At 36.6% G+C, this 25,147-nt stretch overlaps 2 protein-coding genes across 6 annotated transcripts; both read left to right on the top strand.

The window, feature by feature from the left end:
• The first annotated feature begins 867 nt into the window (after positions 1-867).
• Positions 868-8,684, top strand: LOC109052733 (gastrula zinc finger protein XlCGF8.2DB-like). 4 transcript variants are annotated; one of them, XR_006154320.1, is made up of 5 exons: positions 868-1,517; positions 1,688-1,876; positions 4,469-4,547; positions 6,855-7,886; positions 7,994-8,684. XR_006154320.1 is itself a non-coding variant. In XM_042721249.1 (5 exons), exons 4-5 carry the CDS (start codon positions 4,514-4,516, stop codon positions 7,826-7,828), a joined length of 1,008 nt encoding a protein of 335 aa, XP_042577183.1. In that variant the 5' UTR covers positions 869-1,255; positions 1,379-1,517; positions 1,688-1,876; positions 4,469-4,513; the 3' UTR covers positions 7,829-8,679. The 4 variants fall into 4 exon arrangements, 3 of the variants coding, with proteins under 3 accessions (XP_042577183.1, XP_042577182.1, XP_042577184.1); XM_042721249.1 differs by having other exon boundaries at positions 869-1,255; positions 1,379-1,517; positions 6,855-8,679; XM_042721248.1 differs by having other exon boundaries at positions 869-1,517; positions 6,855-8,679.
• A 2,758-nt stretch (positions 8,685-11,442) lies between these two features.
• Positions 11,443-22,196, top strand: LOC109052737 (zinc finger protein 525-like). Of its 2 annotated transcripts, none has more exons than XM_042721241.1 (3): positions 11,443-12,036; positions 20,171-20,977; positions 21,231-22,196. In XM_042721241.1, the coding sequence occupies exons 2-3, from the start codon at positions 20,362-20,364 to the stop codon at positions 21,686-21,688; spliced, it is 1,074 nt and encodes a 357-aa protein (XP_042577175.1). In that variant the 5' UTR covers positions 11,443-12,036; positions 20,171-20,361; the 3' UTR covers positions 21,689-22,196. The 2 variants fall into 2 exon arrangements, with proteins under 2 accessions (XP_042577175.1, XP_042577176.1); XM_042721242.1 differs by having other exon boundaries at positions 11,607-12,036; positions 20,171-21,126; positions 21,548-22,196.
• Positions 22,197-25,147: the final 2,951 nt, after the last annotated feature.

The raw sequence follows: 25,147 nt of genomic DNA, 5'->3' as shown, positions 1-25,147 counted from the left end.
GTTGTGATTCCAAGAAAACATCTGCACATAAAAACAAGCAGAAGCATCAGGATAAAGTACAGTACTGAATGAAACTAGCTCAATAAAATACATGTCAAAATGCCACTTATACAATCAGCATTTACCAGTACTTAAAGGGTTACTCCACCCCAAAATGAAATTTTTGTCATTATTCACTTACCCCCATGTCGTTCCAAACCCGTAAAAGCTTTGTTCGTCTCCGGAACACAATTTAAGATATTTTGGATGAAAACCCAGAGGCTTGTGACTGTCCCATAGACTGCCAAATAAATAACAGTGTCAAGGTCCAGGAAAGTATGAAATACTCCATCTGCCATCAGTGATTCAACCGTAATGTTATGAAGCGACGAGAATACTTTTTGTACACGAAGAAAACAAAAATAATGACTTTATTCAACAATTCCTCTCCTCTGCGTCAGCGGTGCGCCATGTTGGAGAGTATCTGCCGGACACAAACATACACTGTTCTGTGTCAGCTGGGTCACACAGATACACTTTCTATGTTTATTTACGATTTGATTTGAATGAAAACAGCGTATCCGTGTGGTGCGGCTGACACATAACAGGGTACGCTGTTTGCTTCCAGCGGATACTCTCCAAAATGGTGCTACACTGATGTAAAGGAGACAAATTGTTAAAGTCATTATTTTTGTTTTCTTTGCATACAAAAAAGTTTTCTCGTAGCTTCATAAAATTACCACTGATGGCAGATCGACTATTCTGATGATGCTTTTCATGCTTTTCTGGTCTCAATCCCTAATTTATCAATTAATTTAACTCATTTTGTCTGTTTTTTTTTTTTTTATTATTATTGTTATTATTATTATTATTATTCTTTACTACATTTAACTGCAAGTTTTCCCTGTGTCTGTGAAGCAGTGCTTAGAGTCCAAGACAGTAGACGTCATCTTTATTATACTTCTCTGACTGGACGAGCAAGGAGCAGTTAGAGTCCATGAGAAAGCGAGTTCAAGTACATGTCTGCACTGACCATGATTGTATTACGTAATATAAGGTTTTCTGCAACTGTTGTGGTGTTCGCTGTTATTTTTATGCACAGTGATGACTAGGGAAAACCGTTTCTACTAATTTACTTAAAAGTATAGTTAACCCAGAATTCTGTCATCATTTACATTATCTCATCAATGCCCTGTCTATTTTTTTCTTTTCATGATACACACTTTAAATTTCAGTCATACTGGACACAGCCACTTAATGTGCTAGAATTAAATGGGTAAATAATAAGTAAATACTCTTTCAAACAACATGTGCTTTAATACAATATAATTTAATTCAGTTTGGTGCATTGAGTTAGACCTTTAGTAACAGATGCGTGTGCATTATTTTCTGTTTACAGGTGCAGAAATGAAAGCTCCCAAGCAAAGAACTCACTGGACTAAGATGTGGAAAGACATGCTGCAGAATAACCAACTATGAATAGCAACAAGAGCAGCTTTCACTGATTACCTCTAAAAATGTGTCATAGTAACAGTTAGGTAATAATGATTTACATAATTTTACCAAGTACAAATGTTTAATTCCAAACAATTTGCCATATACCAATGTGTTTTTTCAAAACATCTTTGACATTTTTAATGTTTTAACCTTTATTTATTAAATGTTACTGTCCAAGTGTAGGCTACATATAAATGCCTCATTCTTGCAGGAGCCTCATTCAAGTAAATGCATGCATGGGTAATTTGAAAAGATGTCGGCAGCAACAAAAAAGTCACGTGACTGAAACCCATGAATAGTTTGGCGCTTTTCTGACGATCTGCCATTGACCCCGCCTCGCGGCGGTGACATCATCTCTAGCGCGCGTCCACTCAGTCAGCGTCGAGTCTTCTGAGGAGAGGTGAGCAGATCACTGTCTTCGCATATTTAACTGTTAAATACACTTTACAGTGTATGCAAACATATAAGACGTTGCTTCTGCCTCGTTTTAATTGAGTACAGCTTAAAGCTTGTTTAAGCTTTTGCCTGCTTAAAAGCTTAGCGTGTGAGGAAAAACATGTAGAGTTCATTCATTGAGACCTGAGGGATTTAGTGTGTGTGTTTGTGTGAAGGATTGTTTCGATGTTTGGGGTGATAATGTTACTGTAACTGAATGTCTCCTTATCTGTGAGGGGAATGGATGCAAACCAATATCAAATTTTGCTGCTTCTGTTTTTTACAACGTTATTCCTTTTTTGATATTTATATTTTGCAGATTAAATTTGTTATAGTTACTTCACATGGTCAAAATTAAGCACAACTACTGCTTAATAGCCTACCTATATTTACATTACATTTATGCATTTAGCAGACGCTTTTATCCAAAGTGGCTTGCAGTGCATTCAGGCTAACATTTTTTTTTACCTAGCATTTGTTCCCCTGGGAATCGAACCCACAACCTTCTGCACCACAAATAAACAGTGCAGAGTTATAGAATCAGGAACATACTTAATATAATTAGTCTGTATGCCACGTGGGATATTTTAAAGGGGTCATATGATGCTGCTAAAAATAACATTATTTTGTGTATTTGGTGTAATAAAATGTGTTCATGCGGTTTACAAAAAAACACATTATTTTCCACATACTGTACATCAGTGGTTCCCAATCCTGGTCCTGGAGAACCCCAACACTGCACGTTTTTGGTCTCTCTTATCTGACACACATCTGAGGTCTTGGAGTCTTCACTAATGAGCTGATGAGTTGAATCAGGTGTGTTTGAATAGGGAGACATCTCAAATGTGCAATGTTGGGGGTTCTCCAGGAGCAGGATCGGGAACCACTGCTGTACATTATTGTTTCTCCTTTATGCCCCGCCTTTCTGAAACACCTCTGTTTTTTTTTTTTTTTTTTTTTTTACAAAGCTCATTGGTCTGAAAAGTGAGGTGTGCTCTGATTGGCCAGCTGTGTGCGCTAGAGATAAACGCGGCTGGCTTCGTTGCACAGAATATGCACTGTGAGACACGTGCGCATTGCTTGACATTGCTTCCATTCGCTGTTCCATTCTACTTTAGATATTCTTTCATTTCTGCCATTCCCCGTTATTATATTTGTTTGTGTGTTTTGAAGCTATATTTACTTTTAATTCTTACTATAATTAATTAAATCAATTAACAATTGTTTTAAAAACTAGCCTGCTTATATAATTTAATAAAAATGCACAAAGTAAATTTGATATAATCATGATGCATGAATTTACATTGTATTAAATTCTATATTTCTAGACGGATATCTTATATGTTTATACTAGGGTAGAATGAAAAATAAAATATGGTTAGTGATGGTTACAATAGAAAGACAGAAAACAGAAATGCATAGAATGTGTGAATTGGCACATGTGTTACTGAATGAGCATTTTATATTGATCTGCTTTTTGTGTTGAAACTTACTTTTAATATAGTAATATAATAATTTAAAAAGAGACAACACTTTGTATTTGTAAGGCTCTGGAGTCTCATTTATAAAACTGTCCAGCGATTTCATCCTAAAAGTGTACGTAGGCACAAAAGCTCGATTTTGCGTATGCACAAAAGTTTTCAGATTTATAAAACCATGTGTACGCCAGAACCTGTGCAAAAATCTCTTTATAAATCCCAGTCAGGGGAAGATTGTGCATCTCCAACCCGAGTCTTCCCCAAAATCACCATATATGGAGCTTACAACGCCTAGTTTTACTATGAATAACCTCATCTGCATATCATTTATCATTGTTTTATAATAAATATATGAAAATATCCATAAAAACAAAATGGTTTAAATAAGTTCTCAGATATATTTTAGTTGATCTCATTCTTTTATATTGGCCAAATAGTATTTCAGTTGTTTTAAACAATTCAAATTAAATTTATGCAGTTTCACTGATAATATTAACATATTTTAGCTATTTTTAGTGGAAACAGACAGGCCCAAATTTATTGCAGTGTATTGTCTGATTCGACCTGTCACTGACAAAGTATTTTAAAAAGGAAACCTGCAAATCTTACTATTTTCTCCTAGTTATATCCTTCAAATATAGTGGTATTTTTCATAATGTTATAGAGATGACTTCACACACATGAACACCACTGTGGAGCCGCAGTTGTACAGCAAGTTATTATCATTGCTTCTATTCAAAGCAGACAATGGAGCGTTCGACCACTGAATCCAGCATTCATATAATTTTTGGTAATATAACTTCTGCATAATGACTTTATATAATTTCAGTGTTTATCTCCATTAATGAGAGTGGATTATTTAATGTAAATGTGTATATCGTCATGAAAAACGAGTTTGTTTACTTATAAAACAAAAATGTTCTCACTCCATAAAAAAGAGTGCGTACTCATGTACATATTTACGGCAAGTTTATTTTTTATAAGTCACGATATGTGCATTTATAAATGAGACCCTGGTGTCTTCTGCTTCTAAAAAAAAAAAAAAAAAAAACATAAATACTTAAATCTGCTTCTTCCAGACAGAAATTCATGTTCAGTGAAGCTCCTCCCACAAACCCTGCAGAATGAAACACACTGCAGATACTGAAGAACACACAGGTTGGTGTTTTTTCTTCATTAATAATGCTGATGGTTAGATTTAGATTTGTTATAATAGGGTACTTATTTTCAATACCGTTGTCAGATAACTGTGCAGTTGATCAAACATATTTAATAGTTCTCCCTGTGGAAACATGTTATTTGTGCCTATACTGTTTCAACCCCTAAGCGGTCAAAGATCGGGGACGGCCCCAGATTATTGTTGTTTCACTTTAACAGCACGTTAAAACATCACAACCTTGATCTGGACAAACTGTGCATCAGCAGAAAGATTAAAGACTCTAGCTTCGATATTTGACCAATGTTTTGATAAAACATCGTTGCAGTGACATTAATTTTTGTCAGGAGTGCAAAATAATAAATATGTATGATTCATTTTTGAAATAGAAATTCACCAAGTATTCATGTTCAGTCACGTCAGCAGCGGTTTATTTGTGTTCACATCGATTCACTGAACAGCATCAATATGGGCTTATAGTCCAAAGATGCATGTACATGGAAATATATAGATATATTTACTCATGTTTACTTCATATTTCTTCTGACAGAATCACCATTTCTATTAATTTTCCACTGATTTACGCGACCTGATGAAACTTAGCCGCTCCTTGGGCTGTCTCTGTGTGTTTACTCTTCCGTGCTAGCACTATGATTCACACAGAAAGGTGATTTGTTGGTGAGAATGTCAATATTATTAGGCATCACATCCCACCCAATCATCCTGTGATGCGTTTCCTGTGCTCTTCCTCGTACATATCTGACCATAACAAAACACAGATAAACACTTAAAGATAAACACACAAAGAACAAAGAAAATAAACACACAATTACAATAGAATATGGTTTGTATGTGATTTTCTTGAGATTTGGGGTATTTTGATAACCATAATAATATGCACATCTGTAATGCTAATTTATGCAGTGATATAAAAGACTATAAATAGCATATTTTAACAACAGTAAATGACCAAATTCCACATGAGATCGCAAAAGGAAGTTTTTACAAACACTCGATGGTGTTTTAAAGTGAGTTTTGAGTAAACGTGTACTAATAATTTCATAAATTGTCTTATGTAGCTTGATGCTAATGTTACCTCTAATGCAGCTGCAGAACAGGTGCAGTTCTTCTTCATAATGCATTTTGTCATAATAATTGATGTAAGGTTGTAAGAAAATGTATTTTTTGTGTGCGTGTTGTATTTTTTAGAAATACTTTTGATAATAGTTGGGTAAATGTATACTGGGATTGAATCGATGTGGCTTGGTTAACCATGAAATGCCAGAACAAAGGCTAATAATGGCTGAATAAAAACAAAAGAATAATGATAAAAGAATGAGGATTATGTGTCGTACGTGGCAGATGAGTTAAAGGCTCGTCTTGAACACAGGGCTCGAATTGAGGGGGGAAAGCATCCCCTCAGTAAAACCACAATCCCCCCTTACCATCCCATTTGGATTAATAATGTGTATTATGTAAAACTTAAAAAACAATAAGATGATTCGCAAAAAACACTTAAGATAATTCAAGAATAGTGACGATTGGCCAATCAGAACTCAGTTCTGTAACAAGCTGCACACAAGCAGAAGCAAGTTTTCGAAACATTTTTGTGCAAAAATGATTCAAGCACAACTTTGTCATTTCCTTAAAAAAAAAAAAAAAAAAAAAAAGCACAGGAAAGGTATGATTTTCCTTCATTAGAATTTGAAAACATTCCCCTGACACAATGTTATTGTGCTGTATGTGTGACTGTGAGGGATTTAGAGATGACAGGAGAGCTGACATAATCAAGTCATCGACTTTGCAAAAACATTAAGTAAAACATGAAGCATTAGTAGACTTGTGGCTTTAGCTTCATTATGTTATCATATCCTACATCAGCTTTTTTTATACATTTAAAAAGTTTTTAATAATTTCTTTTTTTCATGTTTGAGCTTATCTTTATTATCGCAACAGTCTGGGTAATTCTGATTCTTGAACAGTAAACTTATGTTGTATCTAGTCAGAAAGACTCATGAGCAGAAACCTTTTCATTTTGGGTATGTCATTTGTGTCCCCATGCTGAAAATGGGGGGTGACAGGTAAGGGGTTAATAATAATAATAATAATAATAATAATTTATAATAATAATAATAATAATAATTTGAATATCGTTGTACCTCATTCATTGAGAGTTACAGGGACATATAATTTACAAAAATGCATCAAAATGACCAAAATTTGGAATAGCAATCGTCTACTGTACACTGTTACGTCAGATTTCTTTGGGGTTACTGAGAGTTTACAAACCATTTTCACTTTTATTTCAGAGGTGATTGAAGAAAACAAAGAGAATGAAGAATTGAGAGAAGTTGAGGAGAAAAATCATATTAAAACTGGAGAAAAACATTTGAGTTGCTCTCAAACCAAACAGAAAAATTTAATGATCAGAGGAGTCAAGAAATCTTTCACCTGCACTCAGTGCGGAAAGGGTTTCTCATTCAAACATCATCTTGTGCTTCACATGAGAGTTCACACTGGAGAGAAACCGTTCACATGTGATCAGTGCGGGAAGAGTTTCACACAATCAGCAAATCTTAAATTACACATGAACATTCACACTGGAGAGAAACCTTACAAGTGTTCACACTGTGACAAGAGATTCAGTAGGTCAGGAGATCTGAAAACACACGAGAGCATCCACACTGGAGAGAAACCGCACACATGTGACCAGTGCCGGAAGAGTTTCTCACGAAAAGGACACCTTACAGAGCATATAAGAGTTCACACTGGAGAGAAACCATTCACTTGTGATCAGTGCGGGAAGAGTTTTACACACTCAGCATACCTTAATGAACATATGAACATCCACACTAGAGAGAAACTGCATGCATGTGATCAATGCAGCAAAACATTTTTGAGAGCTTCAGACCTGAATAAACACCTGAGAGTTCATACAAAGGAGAAACCACATTCATGTCATTTGTGTGGAAAGTGTTTTCCACTTCTACAACATTTGAAAGGACATCAGAAAATACATACTGGTGTGAGAGAGTACATGTGCTTTGCGTGTGAAAAGACTTTCATTTCAGCGAGCAGTTTAAAACGACACCAGAGGATACACTCTGGAGAAAAACCTTATAAGTGTTCAGACTGTGACAAGAGATTCAGTGATTCATCATCTCTGAAAAGACACGAGAGGATTCACACTGGAGAGAAACCGTATCACTGCACTAAATGTGAGAAGCGTTTCAATCAATCATCATCTCTGCACAGGCATACAAAAATCTATCACAATAAGTAGATCATCTTCAGATATGATGCTGTGATTCTTCTTCAGATCATCTGTGTAAGAAGATCTGGTGAGTTTTTCAGCTTCACACAATCCACATTCTGTCCAGAGGAGAACTGACCCCCGACTGAACCCGCTCTCTCACATGTGTTTTTCTCTCTCTCCATTCTGTCACAGATGGAAGTTGGTTCCTTGCCTCTTTGTCTTCAGTTTGGGACACTTAATTTCTGGCAGAATTGTAGACTTGATTGCACAGACACTATTTGAACTGAACTGAGCTGGATATAGACATCACTGAATCAATGATGAACTGACTTTAACTGAAAAACTGACTGTTCTCTAGTGTCCTCTTGTATTATCAGCACACATTTTTTTCCTGTTTAACTCTGTAAAGCTGCTGACACAATCTGTATTGTATAAAGCATTATAGAAATTAAGGTGATTTGATTTGACAATCTGATGATTAAAATTGATCTGTAACAATCTGCAATCATGAGAGCTCAGTAAATGCTTTTGCTTTAAATTATTTTGCCGGGGGGTGAAGAAATCGCAGCATGTATGTGACAGGTTGTAGTACTTAAAATGTAAAACTTTGCTTTATGGACCAATCAGGAAATCAGAAGTCTAGTATGTTCACTATGGAGGTAGAGAGTAAATGCTGAAGGACGACAGAAAACCAGTAAGTATATAGAATATTTATGATTTTTTTTTTTGCCTTTCCTCTTCTTAAAAGTAAACACTCACGATATAATATAATCAAATAAATAATTAAAAGTAAATTACATCAATCCAATGTAAAGAAATAAAACACAAATCACTCTGATCAAATCACTGTCAGCTTCACTTGTCAGTTATGTACATATGTACGTCAAGTTTATTTTTTATAAATCCCGATATGTGCGTGGAAAATTGCCTACGCAATTTCAATGCCTATTTTGTGTGTACGCAACGTTTATAATGAGACCACGTAGCGTATGCACAAAATGGGCATAGAAAATGCGTGGGCAATTTTCCAAGCACATATCGGGATTTATAAAAAAAAATATATATATCCTAATTATTGGTGTTCAGTTGCTTTGACACAATCTGTTTTGTATAAAGCGCTATATAAATAAAGGTGACTTGACTTAACTTATAAATGTTGCATACGCACAAAATGTGCATATAAATATGTGTATGCAATTTTTCACGCACATATCGTGATTTATAAAAAATAAACTTGGTGTAAATATGTACGCACCGTACAGACATTCTAGACCATGAGTACAAACTCTTTTTCCTGGAGTGAGAAAAGTAATTAAGTAAACAACGATTTTAAACTCTGTTTTCATGTCGATATACACATTTACATTATATTCTACTCGCATTAATGAAGATAAACACTGAATTACATAATTTTACAAACAAAATCATTACATAATTTTGTTAACAATACATAATTTCCCTGTGGTATGCTATGTTTTAATGACAGCGAGGACAGCGAGGTGCACAATAATTCATCTTTAAACCAAAACCACAGATCACATGTTATGATAAATATTTTAGTGAGAACAATGATCAATGATGCGCGCTTCGATATTATGGTGGACACTGCTGGATTCAGTGGAACGGTCCATTGTCCGGTACAGGACCAATGATAATAACTTATAATAATCTCATTCTTAACTCAGGAGACAAAAACCTGACCTGTACAAATGGTCTGATATGCACAATTGCTTTTAGTCGTAACTTCAAAAAAATACAACATAAATCACACAAATGACCATAACAAACGAAATAAACTTATGTTTTCTTGCTAAATAAGTTAGACAAGAAGTCAATATTAAGTAAATATTTATTTATTTATTTATCCATTCATTCAGCATCGGATGTAGTGCTGGATGCTGCTCGGACGCGCAGCGTTGTCAGTGTAACATTTGGTCAGCCATTCCCTTCGCTAAGGGCGTTCCAAACGCTTATACGAGACAGTAATGCCCTACACCCTTTAAATAACTCACTAAAAGTTCTCCCCCCTTCCAATGTATTAACTCATATATACTATCACTTCCTATTACAAATCGCCCCAAATGACGACGAACTGGCGACGTTCTCAAAACGTTCTGTTTTTGCTGCGTCCTCTCGCCGCTTCACTCTCCAGTCCAGCGGTGGCGCTAAACACATTCGTCTGTTTGCCAAACACCATTAAACCTCAGAGGAAGAAGACTAGTTTAACCGCGCTCTCTGTTGTTTTGTCGCGGTGCTGATTTAATACAAACTGTTGGAAATGTTTCTTTTAAGAGAAAAATACAGTTTTTGAGTCAGGTCTGTAAATAGGCCTACCTGTAATATTCTCGTCCTCACAGTCGTGACTAAGTGCTGAAGCAGGAATATCTGGAGGAGTATCATCTGAACTGAGATCTGCTGCTGTGAAGATGGAGTTTGTTAAAGAAGAGAGTGAAGAGAACAATGGTGAACCAGAAACATGGAGAATAAAACACGAGGAACCAGAAACCTGCAGAATAAAACACGAGGAACCAGAAACCTGCAGAATAAAACACGAGGAACCAGAAACATGGAGAATAAAACACGAGGAACCGGAAACCTGCAGAATAAAACACGAGGAACCGGAAACATGGAGAATAAAACACGAGGAACCGGAAACTCGGATAATAAAACACGAGGAACCAGAAACATGGAGAATAAAACACGAGGAACCAGAAACCTGGAGAATAAAACACGAGGAACCAGAAACCGGCAGAATAAAACACGAGGAACCAGAAACCCGGATAATAAAACACGAGGAACCAGAAACCCGGATAATAAAACACGAGGAACCAGAAACCCGGAGAATAAAACACGAGGAACCAGAAACCTGGAGAATAAAACACGAGGAACCAGAAACCTGCAGAATAAAACACGAGGAACAAGGAGGTTGGTGTTTATTCTTAATTCATCTCTAATTACTGTTTGTGGTAAAGTTACATTAGGCTTACAAAGTTTTACTTCTCTGGGGTCTGAGTGTTTTAGGGCCCTGGAGAACTTCTGACATGCCCTGACATTTGTGTGTGTTTTATTTATTTATATTTATATTTTATATATATATATATATATATATATATATATATATATATATATATATATATATATATATATATATATATATATAAAACCTATTAATGACTTAAGTATGATTACACTGTAATCGGCACAATCTGTGCAACAATAATGTGTGAGCAGCATGGATGTAGCCTACATGTTTGTGTTTTTGAGAAAACAACGTTTATGTGTGAAAAATTATTTTTTTTAAGTCACTGAAATAAGGCCATGATACACATACAGAACATTTGTTCACAATACATTTGAGAACTGAATGTGGTATACTAGAGTTTATGAAACAAAAATGATGTAAAAATCAACCTGTTCACTTATTCACAGAAAACAATATTATGATGTTATTATAAATGTTATTTTGAATAATGTGTATAACCAAACAGTTGAACAGACTTCTATAGTATTTTTTCCTACTATCAAATGTGTCAAAATCTGTTTGGTTACCCACATTCTTCAAAACATCTTCTTTTGTGTTCACCGTAAGAAAGATATTAAAGGGTTAGTTCACCCAAAAATGAAAATTAGCCCATGTTTTACTCACTCTCAAAGCATCCTAGGTGTAGATGAATCCAATCTGAGTTATATTAAAAATTATGCTGGCTCTTCCAAGCGTTAGAATTGGAATAGGCGGGTGTTTTTGTTCAACAGTCCAAAAGTAGTCAAAGCATGCGCATCTGTAATAAAAAGTGCCTCACATGGCTCCGAGGGGTGAATAAAGGCCTCCTGTAGCGAATCGATGTGTTTTTGTGAGAAAAATATCCATATTTGAAATGTTATAAACACTTTTTTCTCACTTCTGCTGACTGTCATACGTGCAAGCCGTTCTGGGCAGATGACATAGGACACGCATGCACCGGTGATTAGTGACGAACATGGAAGCGTGGATGAGAGACACCAAAACAAATCGCTGCTCACTAATTAGAAGCACAAAACAAGGATTTGTAAAGAAAAATATAGGAGGATTTCGATCTAAGCCAAGAAGAGACTGGTTTTCATTTGCTAAAGTAAGGAAACTTTGCTTCCTTTGCTCCTGTAAACAAATTTGTGAGACTATCATATCTCAGAGGCATGTGCTCGACGCCTACGTGCTACGTCAACCTCCGGAACGGCTTGCACATATGACAGTAAGCGTAAGTAATAAAAAATGTTTATATTTTTTAAATATGAGTATTTTTCTTTAAATGCATAGATTCGCTACAGGAGGCCTTTATACACCCCCTGGAGCTGTGTAAGGCATGTTTTATTATGGATGTGCGCACTTTGTTGGACTTCTTTTGGACTGTTGAACAAAAACACCTGCCTACTCCTATTCTAAAGCTCGGAAGAGCCAGGATCATTTTTTATATAACTCCAACTGGATTAATCTGAAAGGAAAGTCTCCACCTGTAGCTGGTGTGTGGTGAGCGCACTGGCATTGTTCATTCGTTCATATACACCTAGGATGCTTTGAGGTAGGGGTGGGCACTATACTGGTATGAAAGTGACTACCGGTATTATGTTGCTCCACAACATGGATTTTGTGATACTGTGGATACCGTTACATATTCATGAATTAAAATTTTGCATAGTTTTTTTCAATTTGGTACACTTTGCAAATTTTACAGTAGCCTATGTGTTAAAACATTCAGATAGATCATTTAAATGGACAATATTTCATAATATTACAGTGTTTACTGTATTTTTAATAAATAAATGTAGCCTTGGTGAGCATATAATCAACAATTCCCTGACAACTGCACAATTGCCAAAAAACAACGGGACAACAAAAAAAGACTATTCATGTCTATGCCCAATCCCTTGCTTTTTCTAGTTATATAAGGTCAAAGTATTTTGCCTGTAATTTTTTTTCTTATAGCGCAATATGATATCGATATCACCTGGACAGTGTAAAATATTGTGATATGAATTGTAGCTCATATCGCCCACCCCTACTTTGAGGGTAAGTAAAACTAGAGGTTAGGGCTGCACAATATATAAAAAAAATTCAAAATATCGCAAATGTAAATATCGCTTTATATATATATATACCGTAATGGCGTGCGATATCTGAATCATTTTATCAATAGGCTCCTTAAATCAAAACGTTGCAAAACGTTGCACTCAAATTTTTCACAGGGCATTATTCTACTGAATGAAAGCTAAGGTTTATCCAAAATGTTGCTAGTTGCTATGTGCTTTGTCTTGCAAAAAAGTTGGTAAACACTGCAACACTGGTTCGTGTGCCCCTGTGTGTGTGACTGCGTGTGTATGCCACGGAGGCTTGAGTGATATGAGTGCACTTGAAATATGAAGTGGAGGCGGGTCCGGATTGAAGTCCGGACTTTGAGAAGAGCTGCTATACGTCGTCAGAGTCAAGTTTTTTTTTTAGGGTTTCAAGCACATAGTGCTGATACCCTATTGTAATTGTTATTATATATTATTATTATTATTATTATTATTCTGCCCTAAAACTAATCGTGCAGACCAGACCGTAAGGCCTAGAGACTTGAAACTTAGTAGAGCTCATTTTGGGGAAAACCTATCAAAGTCTCGTCGCAATTGGCCAAAGGTGGACGCTACAGTGCCCTGACTCGTAAACCGTTTGACATAGACTCAAAAACTTTACATCATTGCGATCCTTGGGTCAGCATGAACAAAAGTGTATATGCGAGTTTTTCGCTCTACGACGCACATTTTTTCTGCAAAATTGAGCTATGTCCGATACCTACTTTTGCGAACTTGCGAAATAAACATTATTTTCATGGAAAAACAACGAAATTGACTCAAGATACTTATACACATGATAAAGGATGTCTTGAATATCCCAAAAATGTCGAAAACTCATTTTCGACAAAAATCAAAGTTACGGTCTTTTGCCTTTGCATGGCAGCATTGCTGTCAATCGAATTGTTCACTAATTATTCACAAATATGTTAAAAACCTACTTTTGCGAACTAGTCCTAGGTTTTTCACTCAATCTCGATCAAACCACTGCAGTAATATTCTCTGGATTCTCTAGATAAATAATTATTAAAAAAAATTTAAAATTTTCCTTCAGTTACCTGTAACGGGGTCATTTATAAAAGGGGCATGGCCAAATATACCCAAAAGCCTTTAAAACCTAAATTAAAGCTCAAAACTTTACAAAAGCTGTTGAAAACATGTGACAGATGACTCTTAACAAGTATGCAAAGTTTCGTAGAGATCGGACCATAGGTGGCACTATAACAGTAAAAAATGCCTTAAAAACACAATATTTCTATAAAAAAAATGACCTCAAATTGTAGAACATGTTTATATATTCACACAAACACTAGATCTTCATATCATGGGATAGATCTCCTCATTCTGAACAACTTTGCCTCTGGGACTAATGCTGTCAATCAAATTGTTCATTAAATATTCACAAATATGTTTAAAACCTAGATTGTCTCAGTTTCATCTGTTTCTTCAGATTCGATGATGATGAGATCAGATCTCCATGTGGAGAACTGGCTGTTGTCAGACTGCTTGTGCATTCAAAAATCTCATGAGATTAATATTAAAATTAATGGCAAAATGAATGTTTGGAAATGTAAACTGATATTTTCTACATACTACAGCAAAAGATATAAATAACTGACTTAAAACCATTTTTTGGGGTGAAAATATTAACGTGCCTAAGACTTTTGCACAGTACTGTATGTATGTATATATATTAGGGGTGGAACCATACATGTATTCGTACCGAACTATCACGGCCTTAAGGCCAATTTATACTTCTGCGTCGAGTGTACGCCGTAGTGTACGTCGTAGGCTCCGCACGTAGGCGACGCCGTCGTGAGCATTTATACTTCTGCGTATGTCTGTTTTGCTCTGCAGTTACACCGCCGAAACGCTAGTTGACGCGAGCGGGTTCCACTGTGTTTACATTCCTCGATCCTCGCGGGCTTCTACGAACAATGGCTTCAAAATCACTACCATCAATCATACTTTAAAACCTCACGAAAAGCAGTCATACAGATGGCTGTATTTCCTCACTTCTTCAATTAATCGCTCAGTCACTTGGTCCATTTCCATGTTGGCTCTTCAATGAATTTCTGAAATTTAAAAATGGCGGGCGGTCCAGAGTGCAGAAGATCATTCCGGAAATGCGTAGGAGGAAACGTGATACTACCAAGCCGACCAATCACAGATCTTGCAGTCCGCGTCGTCGCGACGCGTAGTTACATTTTTGAGGAGGTGCGCGTCAGGGTACGGCGTAGGGTACGACTAATGGTACACGTCAATGCGTATGCTACGCCGTACCTACTACGCGCACCCGACACAGAAGTATAAATTGGCCTTTACATTGAATACAGGCAATTCACCTCCAATCCAGAAGGGGACGCCCGCAGCAATGCAACTCTGATAACGGGCCGCCAGCAGAAGAACAGCGAATGCTGTGAGTTGCGCACTTGAAAACAAAGCCCGCTAGATAGTAATTATGTGCTGGCACTGAATGCGTCTCTCACAGACTGAGTATATTTTAAAAGCTTGTCCACTCAACTGTTTGGGAAATGAAGCTTTGTGCTCGTGCATCTTACCTCTCTCATTCAGCACAAATCCAAATATAACACAAAACATCCATAATTTATATTTAAAAAATCTGAATTCTACACTATTATTAATTATGTAAATTATAGGCTTTGTAGTACTTCAGTTCCATCAGTGACACAGAGGCGGCTGCGCTGGTGTTTGATTCACTGTATTTTATTTTGATAAAGTACCAACTGTGCTGTCAAGTTAGCAATGCTGCGCACACACACAGACGTGATCACTTAAACTGTTTCTTTAGCAGAATGAAACCCCAAAATGAAAATTTTGTCATTAATAACATACCCCCATTAGGCTTGGGCGGTATCCAAATTTTGATACCGTCAAACCTCCTCCCTATTTTACCTCGGTATACGGTATTACCGTGAATAATTAAAAAATTATGACGTAAGGCTCAGACAGCGTCACCAAACTGTTTGCTTGTGCCTAAACCGTTCAGAAACGGAATACCAAACACTAATACTGAAACAATAACAAAATAACATGCACAACAATATTAACAACTTTTATTAGCAACAAATAGCAGTTTATAAAAAAGTGCAAATACAACAGAATTAAATTAACATAAACATCCAGAACAGTTTTCGCGCAGAGACGCAAACACAAATCAATTAAATTAAATCACAAAGAGCTGAAATTCAAAAGAGTTGAATTAACATAAACATCCATATTATAAAAATTATTGCAAAGCAATAGGCCTAAATAAAACCTTCTTCTTTCCAGTCTTTACAATAAAATTTTTTAACGAAAACCATATAAAAATAGGCTATCTGAATCAATTAAATAAATAAAAATAAACACAGTGCGAATAGGAACGAATGGCAAGTGGCATCAAATCTAGTCAAGATTTTTCGCTAGAAAAACCAGCATGTTTACTTTGTCCGGCTTTAACAGGGCACGTTGTGGACCGACAACTTTACCTGCGGTGCTTGTGGCACAGACGCACAGGTACTTTCGTGCCCCTCGCGACATCTGGGGAAAACGCCCGGCAGCATTTTTCCACCAGAGAAGTGGGTCCTCGTCTCCTTAAGTAACTGGCTCCAAACAGTATGCTGTTATTTCATCTCCGACTCGGTCCTCTACGGTGCCGATGCCGACTGGAGCTACCATTGCATCGGCTTTTTTTTTTTTTTTTTTTTTTGCAGCATACTTCCCAGAGTCATCTTTTTTTCGTGAGGGTTCGGGTTGCGCCTCTCCCTCTTCCACTCTGATGGCCACTGGACCTGCTGCCTCTAAGCTCACGATATCAGCCTGTAATTCAGCCTTGTTCTCAGCCAATGCGTTGTCATCCGTCTCATATCCTCCACGGTAACGAGGGTCAAGCAAAGTGCATTTTCGCATTATTTTGCGCACTGAATCGGATTCATACTTGGCCTCCAGCTTTGTTAGAATTTTTTTTGTTTTTATTGACTTTGTTAGCTGGAGGTCATTTTCTGACGCAACCAACACATTGTCTGACAAAATATAAGTGAAGTCACCGACTGGTATCAGTGCAGCTTTCAAACGGCTTTCAAACGTAAACGAAATTCGTTTATTTAGGCCTATTTATTCATTCATTCGTTAACGAATGAATTAATTAATTGGCCTAAATAAACGAATGAATGAATGAATAGGCCTCATAATGGTAAGCATAAAACGTGCAGAGAGTTCCTCAGGGGCAGGGGCTCAAATGTAAAAAAAAAAAAGGGCATATATATATATGCTTTGTATCACATAAAAATATATATATATATATATATATATATATATATATATATATATATATATATATATATATGCTTTGTATCACATAAAAAATTATATTTAAAAGTAGGGTATATTAAAATAGGAAAACATTTTTTTCCTGTATTTTTTATCAAATAAATGCAGGCTTGATGCGCATAAGGGACTTATTTAAAAAAAAAAAAATTGCATGCAAATTTGACCAAATGGAATAATATACATTAATTGAGTTATTTATTTATGCATTCATTCGTTTATTTAGGCCAATTAATTCATTCATTAGGTCCTTACCGGTGCGCGACTCGCAATCTTTCCCCCCTCTCTCTTTCTTTCTCCTCCACGCTATCACGTGATGACAACCATGCATACGCATTTTTAGGCATTAAATAAATTATATTTAATATTTAATCCTTGTCTCCTATATAAGTGCATTGTTTTTTTTGTTTTTTTTTAATGACGGTATGACGGTATTGAAACTGATACCGTTGCTATTTTTAGATCCCACGGTATACCATATTACCGTATTACCGCCCAAGCCTAACCCCCATGTTGTTCCAAACCCGTAAAAGCATATATATATGTATATGTGTGTATGTGTGTGTGTGTGTGTATGTATATGGATGGAAATTAGCATTGTGCTAAATCTGGCGTATTTACGTTCAACTTTGTACGTTCATGAATATGCACTGTCCCATTTAAATAAATTAATTGAAAATTAAAATATTTATCTGTGTGTATATGCAGTGCTCGAATTGAAGTTGGGCTGGGGGGATTCGGGACCCCCCATAAGAAGTAAAAAATAGACTTGGGGGGTCCCTCAGATATTTTTATTTGAGTAAAAATGATAATAACAAATGTGATTAAATTCATGCAATTAAATTCATGCAATGGATATGGTAAATTTCGTGAATTATTTACAATAATTTATATCAAGTTTGTTTATGGGCTAGTTGTCATGTCTCTTTCAATTTTAAAGAAAATATATATATATACATACACTGAACAAAATTATAAATGCAACACTTTTGTTTTTTCCCCCATTTTTCATGAGCTGAACTCAAAGATCTAAGACTTTTTCTATGTACACAAAGGGCCTTTTTCTCTCAAATCTTGTTCACAAATCTGTCTAAATCTGTGTTAGTGAGCACTTCTCCTTTGCCGAGATAATCCATCCACCTCACAGGTGTGGCATATCAAGATGCTGATTAGTATGAATATTGCACAGGTGTACTTTAGGCTGGCCACTCTAAAATGTGCAGTTTTATCACACAGCACAATTCCACAGATGCTGCAAGTTTTGAGGGAGTGTGCAATTGGCATGCTGACTGCAGGAATGTCCACCAGAGTGTTTGCCCGTGAATTGAATGTTAATTTCTCTACCATAAGCGGTCTCCAAAAGCATTTCATAGAATTTGGCAGTACATCCAACCGGCCTCACAACTGCAGACCACGTGTAACCACCCCAGCCCAGGACCTCCACATCCAGCATCTTCACCTCCAAGATCGTCAGAGACCAGCCACCCGGACAGCTGCTGCAACAATCAGTTTGCATGACCAAAGAATTTCTGCAAAACCTCTCAGAAACCTTCTCAGGGAAGCTCATCTGCATGCTCGTGGTCCTCATCGGGGTCTCTACCTGACTGCAGTTCTTCGTTGTTACCAACTTGAGTGGGCAAATGCTCACATTCGATGGCGTCTGGCACTTTGGAGAGGTGTTCTCTTCACAGATGACTTCCCAGTTTTCACTGTACAGGGCAGATGGCAGACAGCGTGTATGGCGTCGTGTGGTTGAGCGGTTTGCTGATGTCAGCGTTGTGGATAGAGTGGCCCATGGTGACGGTGGGGTTATGGTATGGGCAGGTGTATGTTATGGACAACGAACACAAGTGCATTTTATTGAAGGCATTTTGAATGCACAGAGTTACTGTGATGAGATCCTGAGGCCCATTGTTGTGCCATTTATCCACGACCATCACCTCATGTTGCAGCATGATAATGCACGGCCCCATGTTGCAAGGATCTGTACACAATTCCTGGAATCTGAAAACATCCCAGTTCTTGCATGGCCAGCATACTCACCGGACATGTCACCCATTGAGCATGTTTGGGATGCTCTTGATCGGTGTATACGACAGCGTGTTCCAGTTCCTGCCAATATCCAGCAACTTCGCACAGCCATTGAAGAGGAGTGGACCAACATTCCACAGACCTCAATCAACAATCTGATCAACTCTATGTGAAGGAGATGTGTTGCACTTCGTGAGGCAAATGGTGGTCACACCAGATATTGACTGATTTTTGGAACCCAGTGAAACGGCACATTTTTAGAGTGGCCTTTTATTGTGGCCAGCCTAAGGCACACCTGTGCAATAATCATACTGTATAATCAGCATCTTGATATGCCACAGCTGTGAGGTGCATGGATTATCTCACCAACACAGATTTAGACAGATTTGTTAACAATATTTGAGAGAAATATGCCTTTTGTGTACATAGAAGAAGTCTTAGATCTTTGAGTTCAGCTCATGAAAAATGGGGGCAAAAACATGATAAATACGCGTTGCGTTTATAATTTTGTTCAGTGTGTGTGTGTATATACACACACACACACACACACACACACACACACAAACAAACATATATATATAGGGCTTATGTATATAAAATATATGAATATAAAAATTTTACTAGGGCTGTGACGGTGGCTCTAGTGGTAAATTTTTATATTTCTTGTTTTATACAGCTTAAAGACCCTGGGGTCAAATTGACCCCAAAAAACACAGATGCTTCAAAATGTGTAGAGGGCATTGAAAAAATAACGTCATGTTCATTTTATGTTTACTGAGTTGTCTCCATTAAATCTGAAGCAAAAAAAAAAGTAAATTGTGTATTTACAGATGTTAAACATTGACTGGGGTCGCTTTTATGTTCACTTTTCTCAGCTTTTAACAAGTTACCAAAAATAAATAATTTTCACTTTTATTTCAGAGTTCATTGAAGAGAAAGAGGGGAATGAAGAATCAAGTGAAGTTGAGGAGAAAAATCATGTCAAAACTGGAGGAAAACCTTTGAGTTGCTCTCAAACAAAACAGAAAGATTTAAAGAAAAAAAGAGCCAAGGAATCTTTACCTACTCAGTGTGGAAAGAGATTCACACACAAAACAGGTTTTGAGAGTCACATGAGAGTTCATACTGGAGAGAAACCACACACTTGTGATCAGTGCGGGGAGAGTTTCAAACAATCAGCAAACCTTAAGATACACATGAACATCCACACTGAAGAGAAGCAGCACGCATGTGATCAATGCGGTAAAATGTTTTTATGGGCTTCACTTCTGAAGAAACACTTGAAAGTTCATGCAAAGAAGAAGCCACATTCATGTCATTTGTGTGGTAAGAGTTTTTCACATCTACAAAGTTTGAAAGTACATCAGAAAATACATACTGGTATGAGAGAGCACATGTGCTTTGAGTGTGAAAAGACTTTTAGTTCAGCGAGCAATTTAAAAATGCACAAGAGGATCCACACTGGAGAGAAGCCTTACAAGTGTTCACACTGTGACAAGAGATTCAGTCAATCAGCAAATCTGAAAAAACATGAAAGGATCCACACTGGAGAAAAACATTATAAGTGTTCACACTGTGACAAGAGATTCAGTCATCCATCACTTCTAAAAAGACATGAAAGGATCCACAATGGAAAAAAACCTTATAAGTGTTCACACTGTGACAAGAGATTCAGTCATCCATCACTTCTAAAAAGACATGAAAGGATCCATACTGGAGAGAAACCTTATAAATGTTCTCACTGTGACAAGAGATTCGGGAATTCAACAGGTCTGAAAACACATGAAATGATCCACAATGGAACAAAACTTTATAAGTGTTCAAACTGTGACAAGAGATTCAGTAATTCAACAAATCTGAAAACACACGAGAGCATACACACCTGAAATAAAACAAAAAAATCAACACAACATTACAAAAAAACAAAAGTTCAAACACCAAAACAAAAAAAACAATAAAACAACACACATTGGAGAAAAACATAAGTGTTCACACTGTGACAAGAGATACAATAATTCATCAACTCTGAAAACACATGAAAGTATCCACAATGGAGAAAAACCTTATAAGTGTTCAAACTGTGACAAGAGATTCAGTCATCCATCACTTCTGAAAACACATGAGAGGATCCACAATGGAGAGAAACCTTATAAATGTTCTCACTGTGACAAGAGATTCAGGAAACCATCAAGTCTGAAAACACATGAAAGGATCCATACTGGAGAGAAACCTTACAAGTGTTCACACTGTGACAAGAGATTCAGTGATTCATCAAGTCTGAAAAAACATGAGAGGATCCACACTGGAGAGAAACCTTATAAGTGTTCACACTGTGACAAGAGATTCCGTGTTTTATCAAATCTGAAAAGACATGAGAGGAACCACACTGGAGAGAAACCGTATCATTGCACTGTACGTGGGAAGCGTTTCATTCAGTAATTTGTTATACACAGTCATACAAAAACAATCACAATAAGGCCCTGTACACACGGAGACACGTTTAGCTAAATATATAAATATTTTGAATTGTATATGTGTTTCGTCCAGACAGATCCGGCGTTTTGGGAGAATGAAATCACAATTTATTTTTTAAACCGGGTCCCAGAGTGGATAAATCTGAAAATAACACCTTTGCATTTTCATGTACAGCCAATCCGTATATTTTGTGAAACAATGATGTCATCACCCCTCTTCTCGACCCTAGTCAGACACCGCTACATCATGTAACATCAACAACAATAACAATGGAGGACTACATGTTTGTGTTCATGCTGCAGAAGCTACTGAGCCTATTAGCTTGACTAAACTTACTAGTAGAGCTTGTAAGGAGTGAAATTATTTCCTTATGAAATGAATTCTTTGTGAAGCCAGACTTTCAGGAACTCTCGCAATGCAAATGCAGATGCACCAAAACAATGGGCTTTTGATCTCCTCGTGGAGCCAAACAAACAGACAGGAAGATCTGGAAGAAAGACCATTTGCTCTTTGGTACCTTCACCCCTCCTTCCCCCCCAGGGCACATGGTCCAGGCATCTAAAAGTTGTTACGCTCACATAAAACATTTACTATATCTTCAGGATTCATGATTGTAAACTTTTCATGTTTGGTATCATTTTAAAGGTGTTTGTGCGATTGGTAAATTGGTCTCAATTTCACAGTAGTCACTTGTATTATAAGAGAGATTGAAAACTTTTGTAGAATTGTGTTCTGCTGTGAAGGGGTTGTGTCCCCCTTTAGGGGTCTTTGAGAATGTTTATCTCCAGCCATGTGTGACCCTGATGTGACCACGGGAACCTAAACAAACCAAAAGGTCTTTTATGTTTTTACAACTGATTTGAAGATTTCTTTGTTATCTGGTCTGAGTATTTAAGGGAAGTGACAAAACACTACTGGGCGATTCTGTTGCCAGAAAGCCCGTAGTGTGGAGTGTATTTCATATGCTCCATACTATGTATCTTCCTGAAGTCAGGTATACTATTATGTAATTGTGTTAAACACATTGTGCCTACAGAGCACACTGTATAGTTGTTTGTGCTACTACATGTACACATTGGCTAGTTAAGTTTATTCTCTAAAACACCTGAGTGATTTGCTATGCATTTTAGACCATGTGTCTTAAATTAGGATAACTGTTACATGTGTGACTATGTTAAATTTGTGTGCCTCCTGCATGGATCACTTGGCCGTTCCCAATATGGCTACAGTGTCTTTGTGCAGGAGCAAAGTTTGCAACACAACTACAATGTGATTTACAATTACACTATCCTTTCTAAATTGGCTTCTAATTATTTTCATTATGTAATTGGCATGATACAATTTTACCTGACTGATAATAAATTGTTATATTTGATTTATTCTGCATTATTCTTAATTCATTATTACTAGTAGATTAAAGCGAAGGTATTACCTCAAATCTGTGTTCAGGATTGTTCATACGAAAGGTTTAATAGATGGAGCACGGGGCACATCAATTGAGTCCATTTCGATTTCTGACTATCACTGCCTTAAATAAGTTGCAGTTTTGGTAAATATATAAAAACTATGCTTTTTGTTACGAGTAAGCAGAGCGCGACCGACTTAAAGGTAGATATTTACCCTGCATCCAATGTTTAAGATCAGACTGACGAGTTTGTGTCCGGGAAGAGCATTCAATCGGCCGAAATGTTACTTCTAAAGCGATATCGTGTCTGCAGCTAAACGAATAATTGAAAGTATGGGATTTTCAGAATACTCAAATATCTAAATTAATAAACAATCGATATCTGTGATCAGCTTTTGATGGAAATATTGCCTAAATTTAATGATCACGTGAAATTGGAGTCAGATTAAACATGGAGCTAGACTAAAATTCAAACTAAATCCTGATAGATTCAGAAGCGCAAATAAAAGACCGAATACTGCGATATATATATATATATATATATATATATATATATATATATATATATATATATATATATATATATATATATATATATATATATATATATATATATAAATAAAAATTCACCTGTAGGGTCAAAAATTATCAAAGACTTCTGTTTTCCTGTCCCAAACTATCTTGAGTAACAAAAGGGCCATTTGGCATTCCTGAAGGCACAGAATTGCTGATATCGATCAAGGCCTGTAGGCCAACATGTTTACACATCGGGGGTCTGCTAATTGTCACACCTTTTGCACAGTGGGTGAAGCTGTAGTCTGCTGATTCAGGTAATATTTTTTCATACATGTTAGGTACAATTAACTATATGTTTTACTATCCTTCATCTATTTTGTAACCAATTCAAGTGTAACCATAACAAAATATTGTTATTAAACCATTTCAATTATTAATTATGTGCTAACTAATCTTGATTCAATATTAACTTTGAAGTGCTACCTATTGCAATACAATATAGTCACTTAATAGCAACGCTCTCCCACATATATAGCTATTGTAACTGCGCTTATTTCCGTCGTTGGTATAAGTGGCAGTGGGTGGTAACAGACTAGAAATGTACAGTTTTATACCAACGTGCTGATAATGTTTCTTTAGTCCTTCGGCAATCCTACAGCCTGAACCACTGTAGGGAAACCACCCTTACAGATGGTGCCGAAACCCGGGATTCCTTGCAGTGAGTTTTCTGAGATTTACTTTGGTTGGTCATCAGAATGAGGATTTTTTCATAGTTGATCTTATGAATGGATTAAAGCTGGCCTTCTGATTGCAGACTTGGTAAGTATGTTTTCATTCTCCATTTTGTATGATATAGAAATTAGAAGGTTATAAGAAGCTTCAATAGTCCCATTACTGTACAATCCGACAACATTCAGATTATCTCCTCAGGGATGGAAGGGAAAATCTCTAAAGCAAGTGATGCATTGTTTGCTTTATGGAGCAAAAAACTTGAGCCTACCTTGTGCAAACTCAAGAAAGAATATGTTTGATACTAGATGTTCAGATGATGAAATGTTCAAATGGTGGGACATACTTGGTAAACATCAAAAGAAATCAAAACATGGTGAAATAATTGAGGCTTTAAACTTCATAAGCTGTACTCGGCTACGTGATTTGATGAAACATCTATCTTCAAGTATAGATGCTAATTGTAAAGAACTGCATTCTAAAAATGCAGAAATACAAAAGTCAGAGGCAAAGATTCAGGATCTTCAATCACAGCTAGATAAATTACTAGCTGAACAGTTAGCTCTGAGTGAAAAATGTAAAAATCACAAGGGCACCATTGCAGATCTTAAGGCTAAGCTAAATGAACAAGAGTTCATGTCTCCCAAAACACTCAACAGTGATGGGTCTTAAAACGCATGTTCACTTCTTGGAAGAGGTGACTTCCTGTGATAATTCTAGAACTTTTAGTTCAGAGGAAGCATGTGCCACTGCTCAAAAAAGTGTGCCGATTT

This window comes from Cyprinus carpio, chromosome B3 (assembly GCF_018340385.1).
Source record: "Cyprinus carpio isolate SPL01 chromosome B3, ASM1834038v1, whole genome shotgun sequence".
Classification (NCBI taxonomy): Eukaryota; Metazoa; Chordata; class Actinopteri; order Cypriniformes; family Cyprinidae; genus Cyprinus; species Cyprinus carpio.
Note: the sequence above shows the minus strand (reverse complement) of the source record. Positions and strands in the feature narration are given on the sequence as shown.

Excerpts from the sequence above, each read along its gene's own strand:
- LOC109052737 (XM_042721241.1), top strand. The coding sequence starts at position 20,362 with ATGAGAGTTCATACTGGAGAGAAACCACACACTTGTGATCAGTGCGGG. Across the intron at positions 20,978-21,230 it reads CCATACTGGAGAGAAACCTT|ATAAGTGTTCACACTGTGAC; the intron begins ATAAATGTTCTC and ends TTGGAGAAAAAC.
- LOC109052733 (XM_042721249.1), top strand. The coding sequence starts at position 4,514 with ATGAAACACACTGCAGATACTGAAGAACACACAG. Across the intron at positions 4,548-6,854 it reads AGATACTGAAGAACACACAG|AGGTGATTGAAGAAAACAAA; the intron begins GTTGGTGTTTTT and ends CTTTTATTTCAG.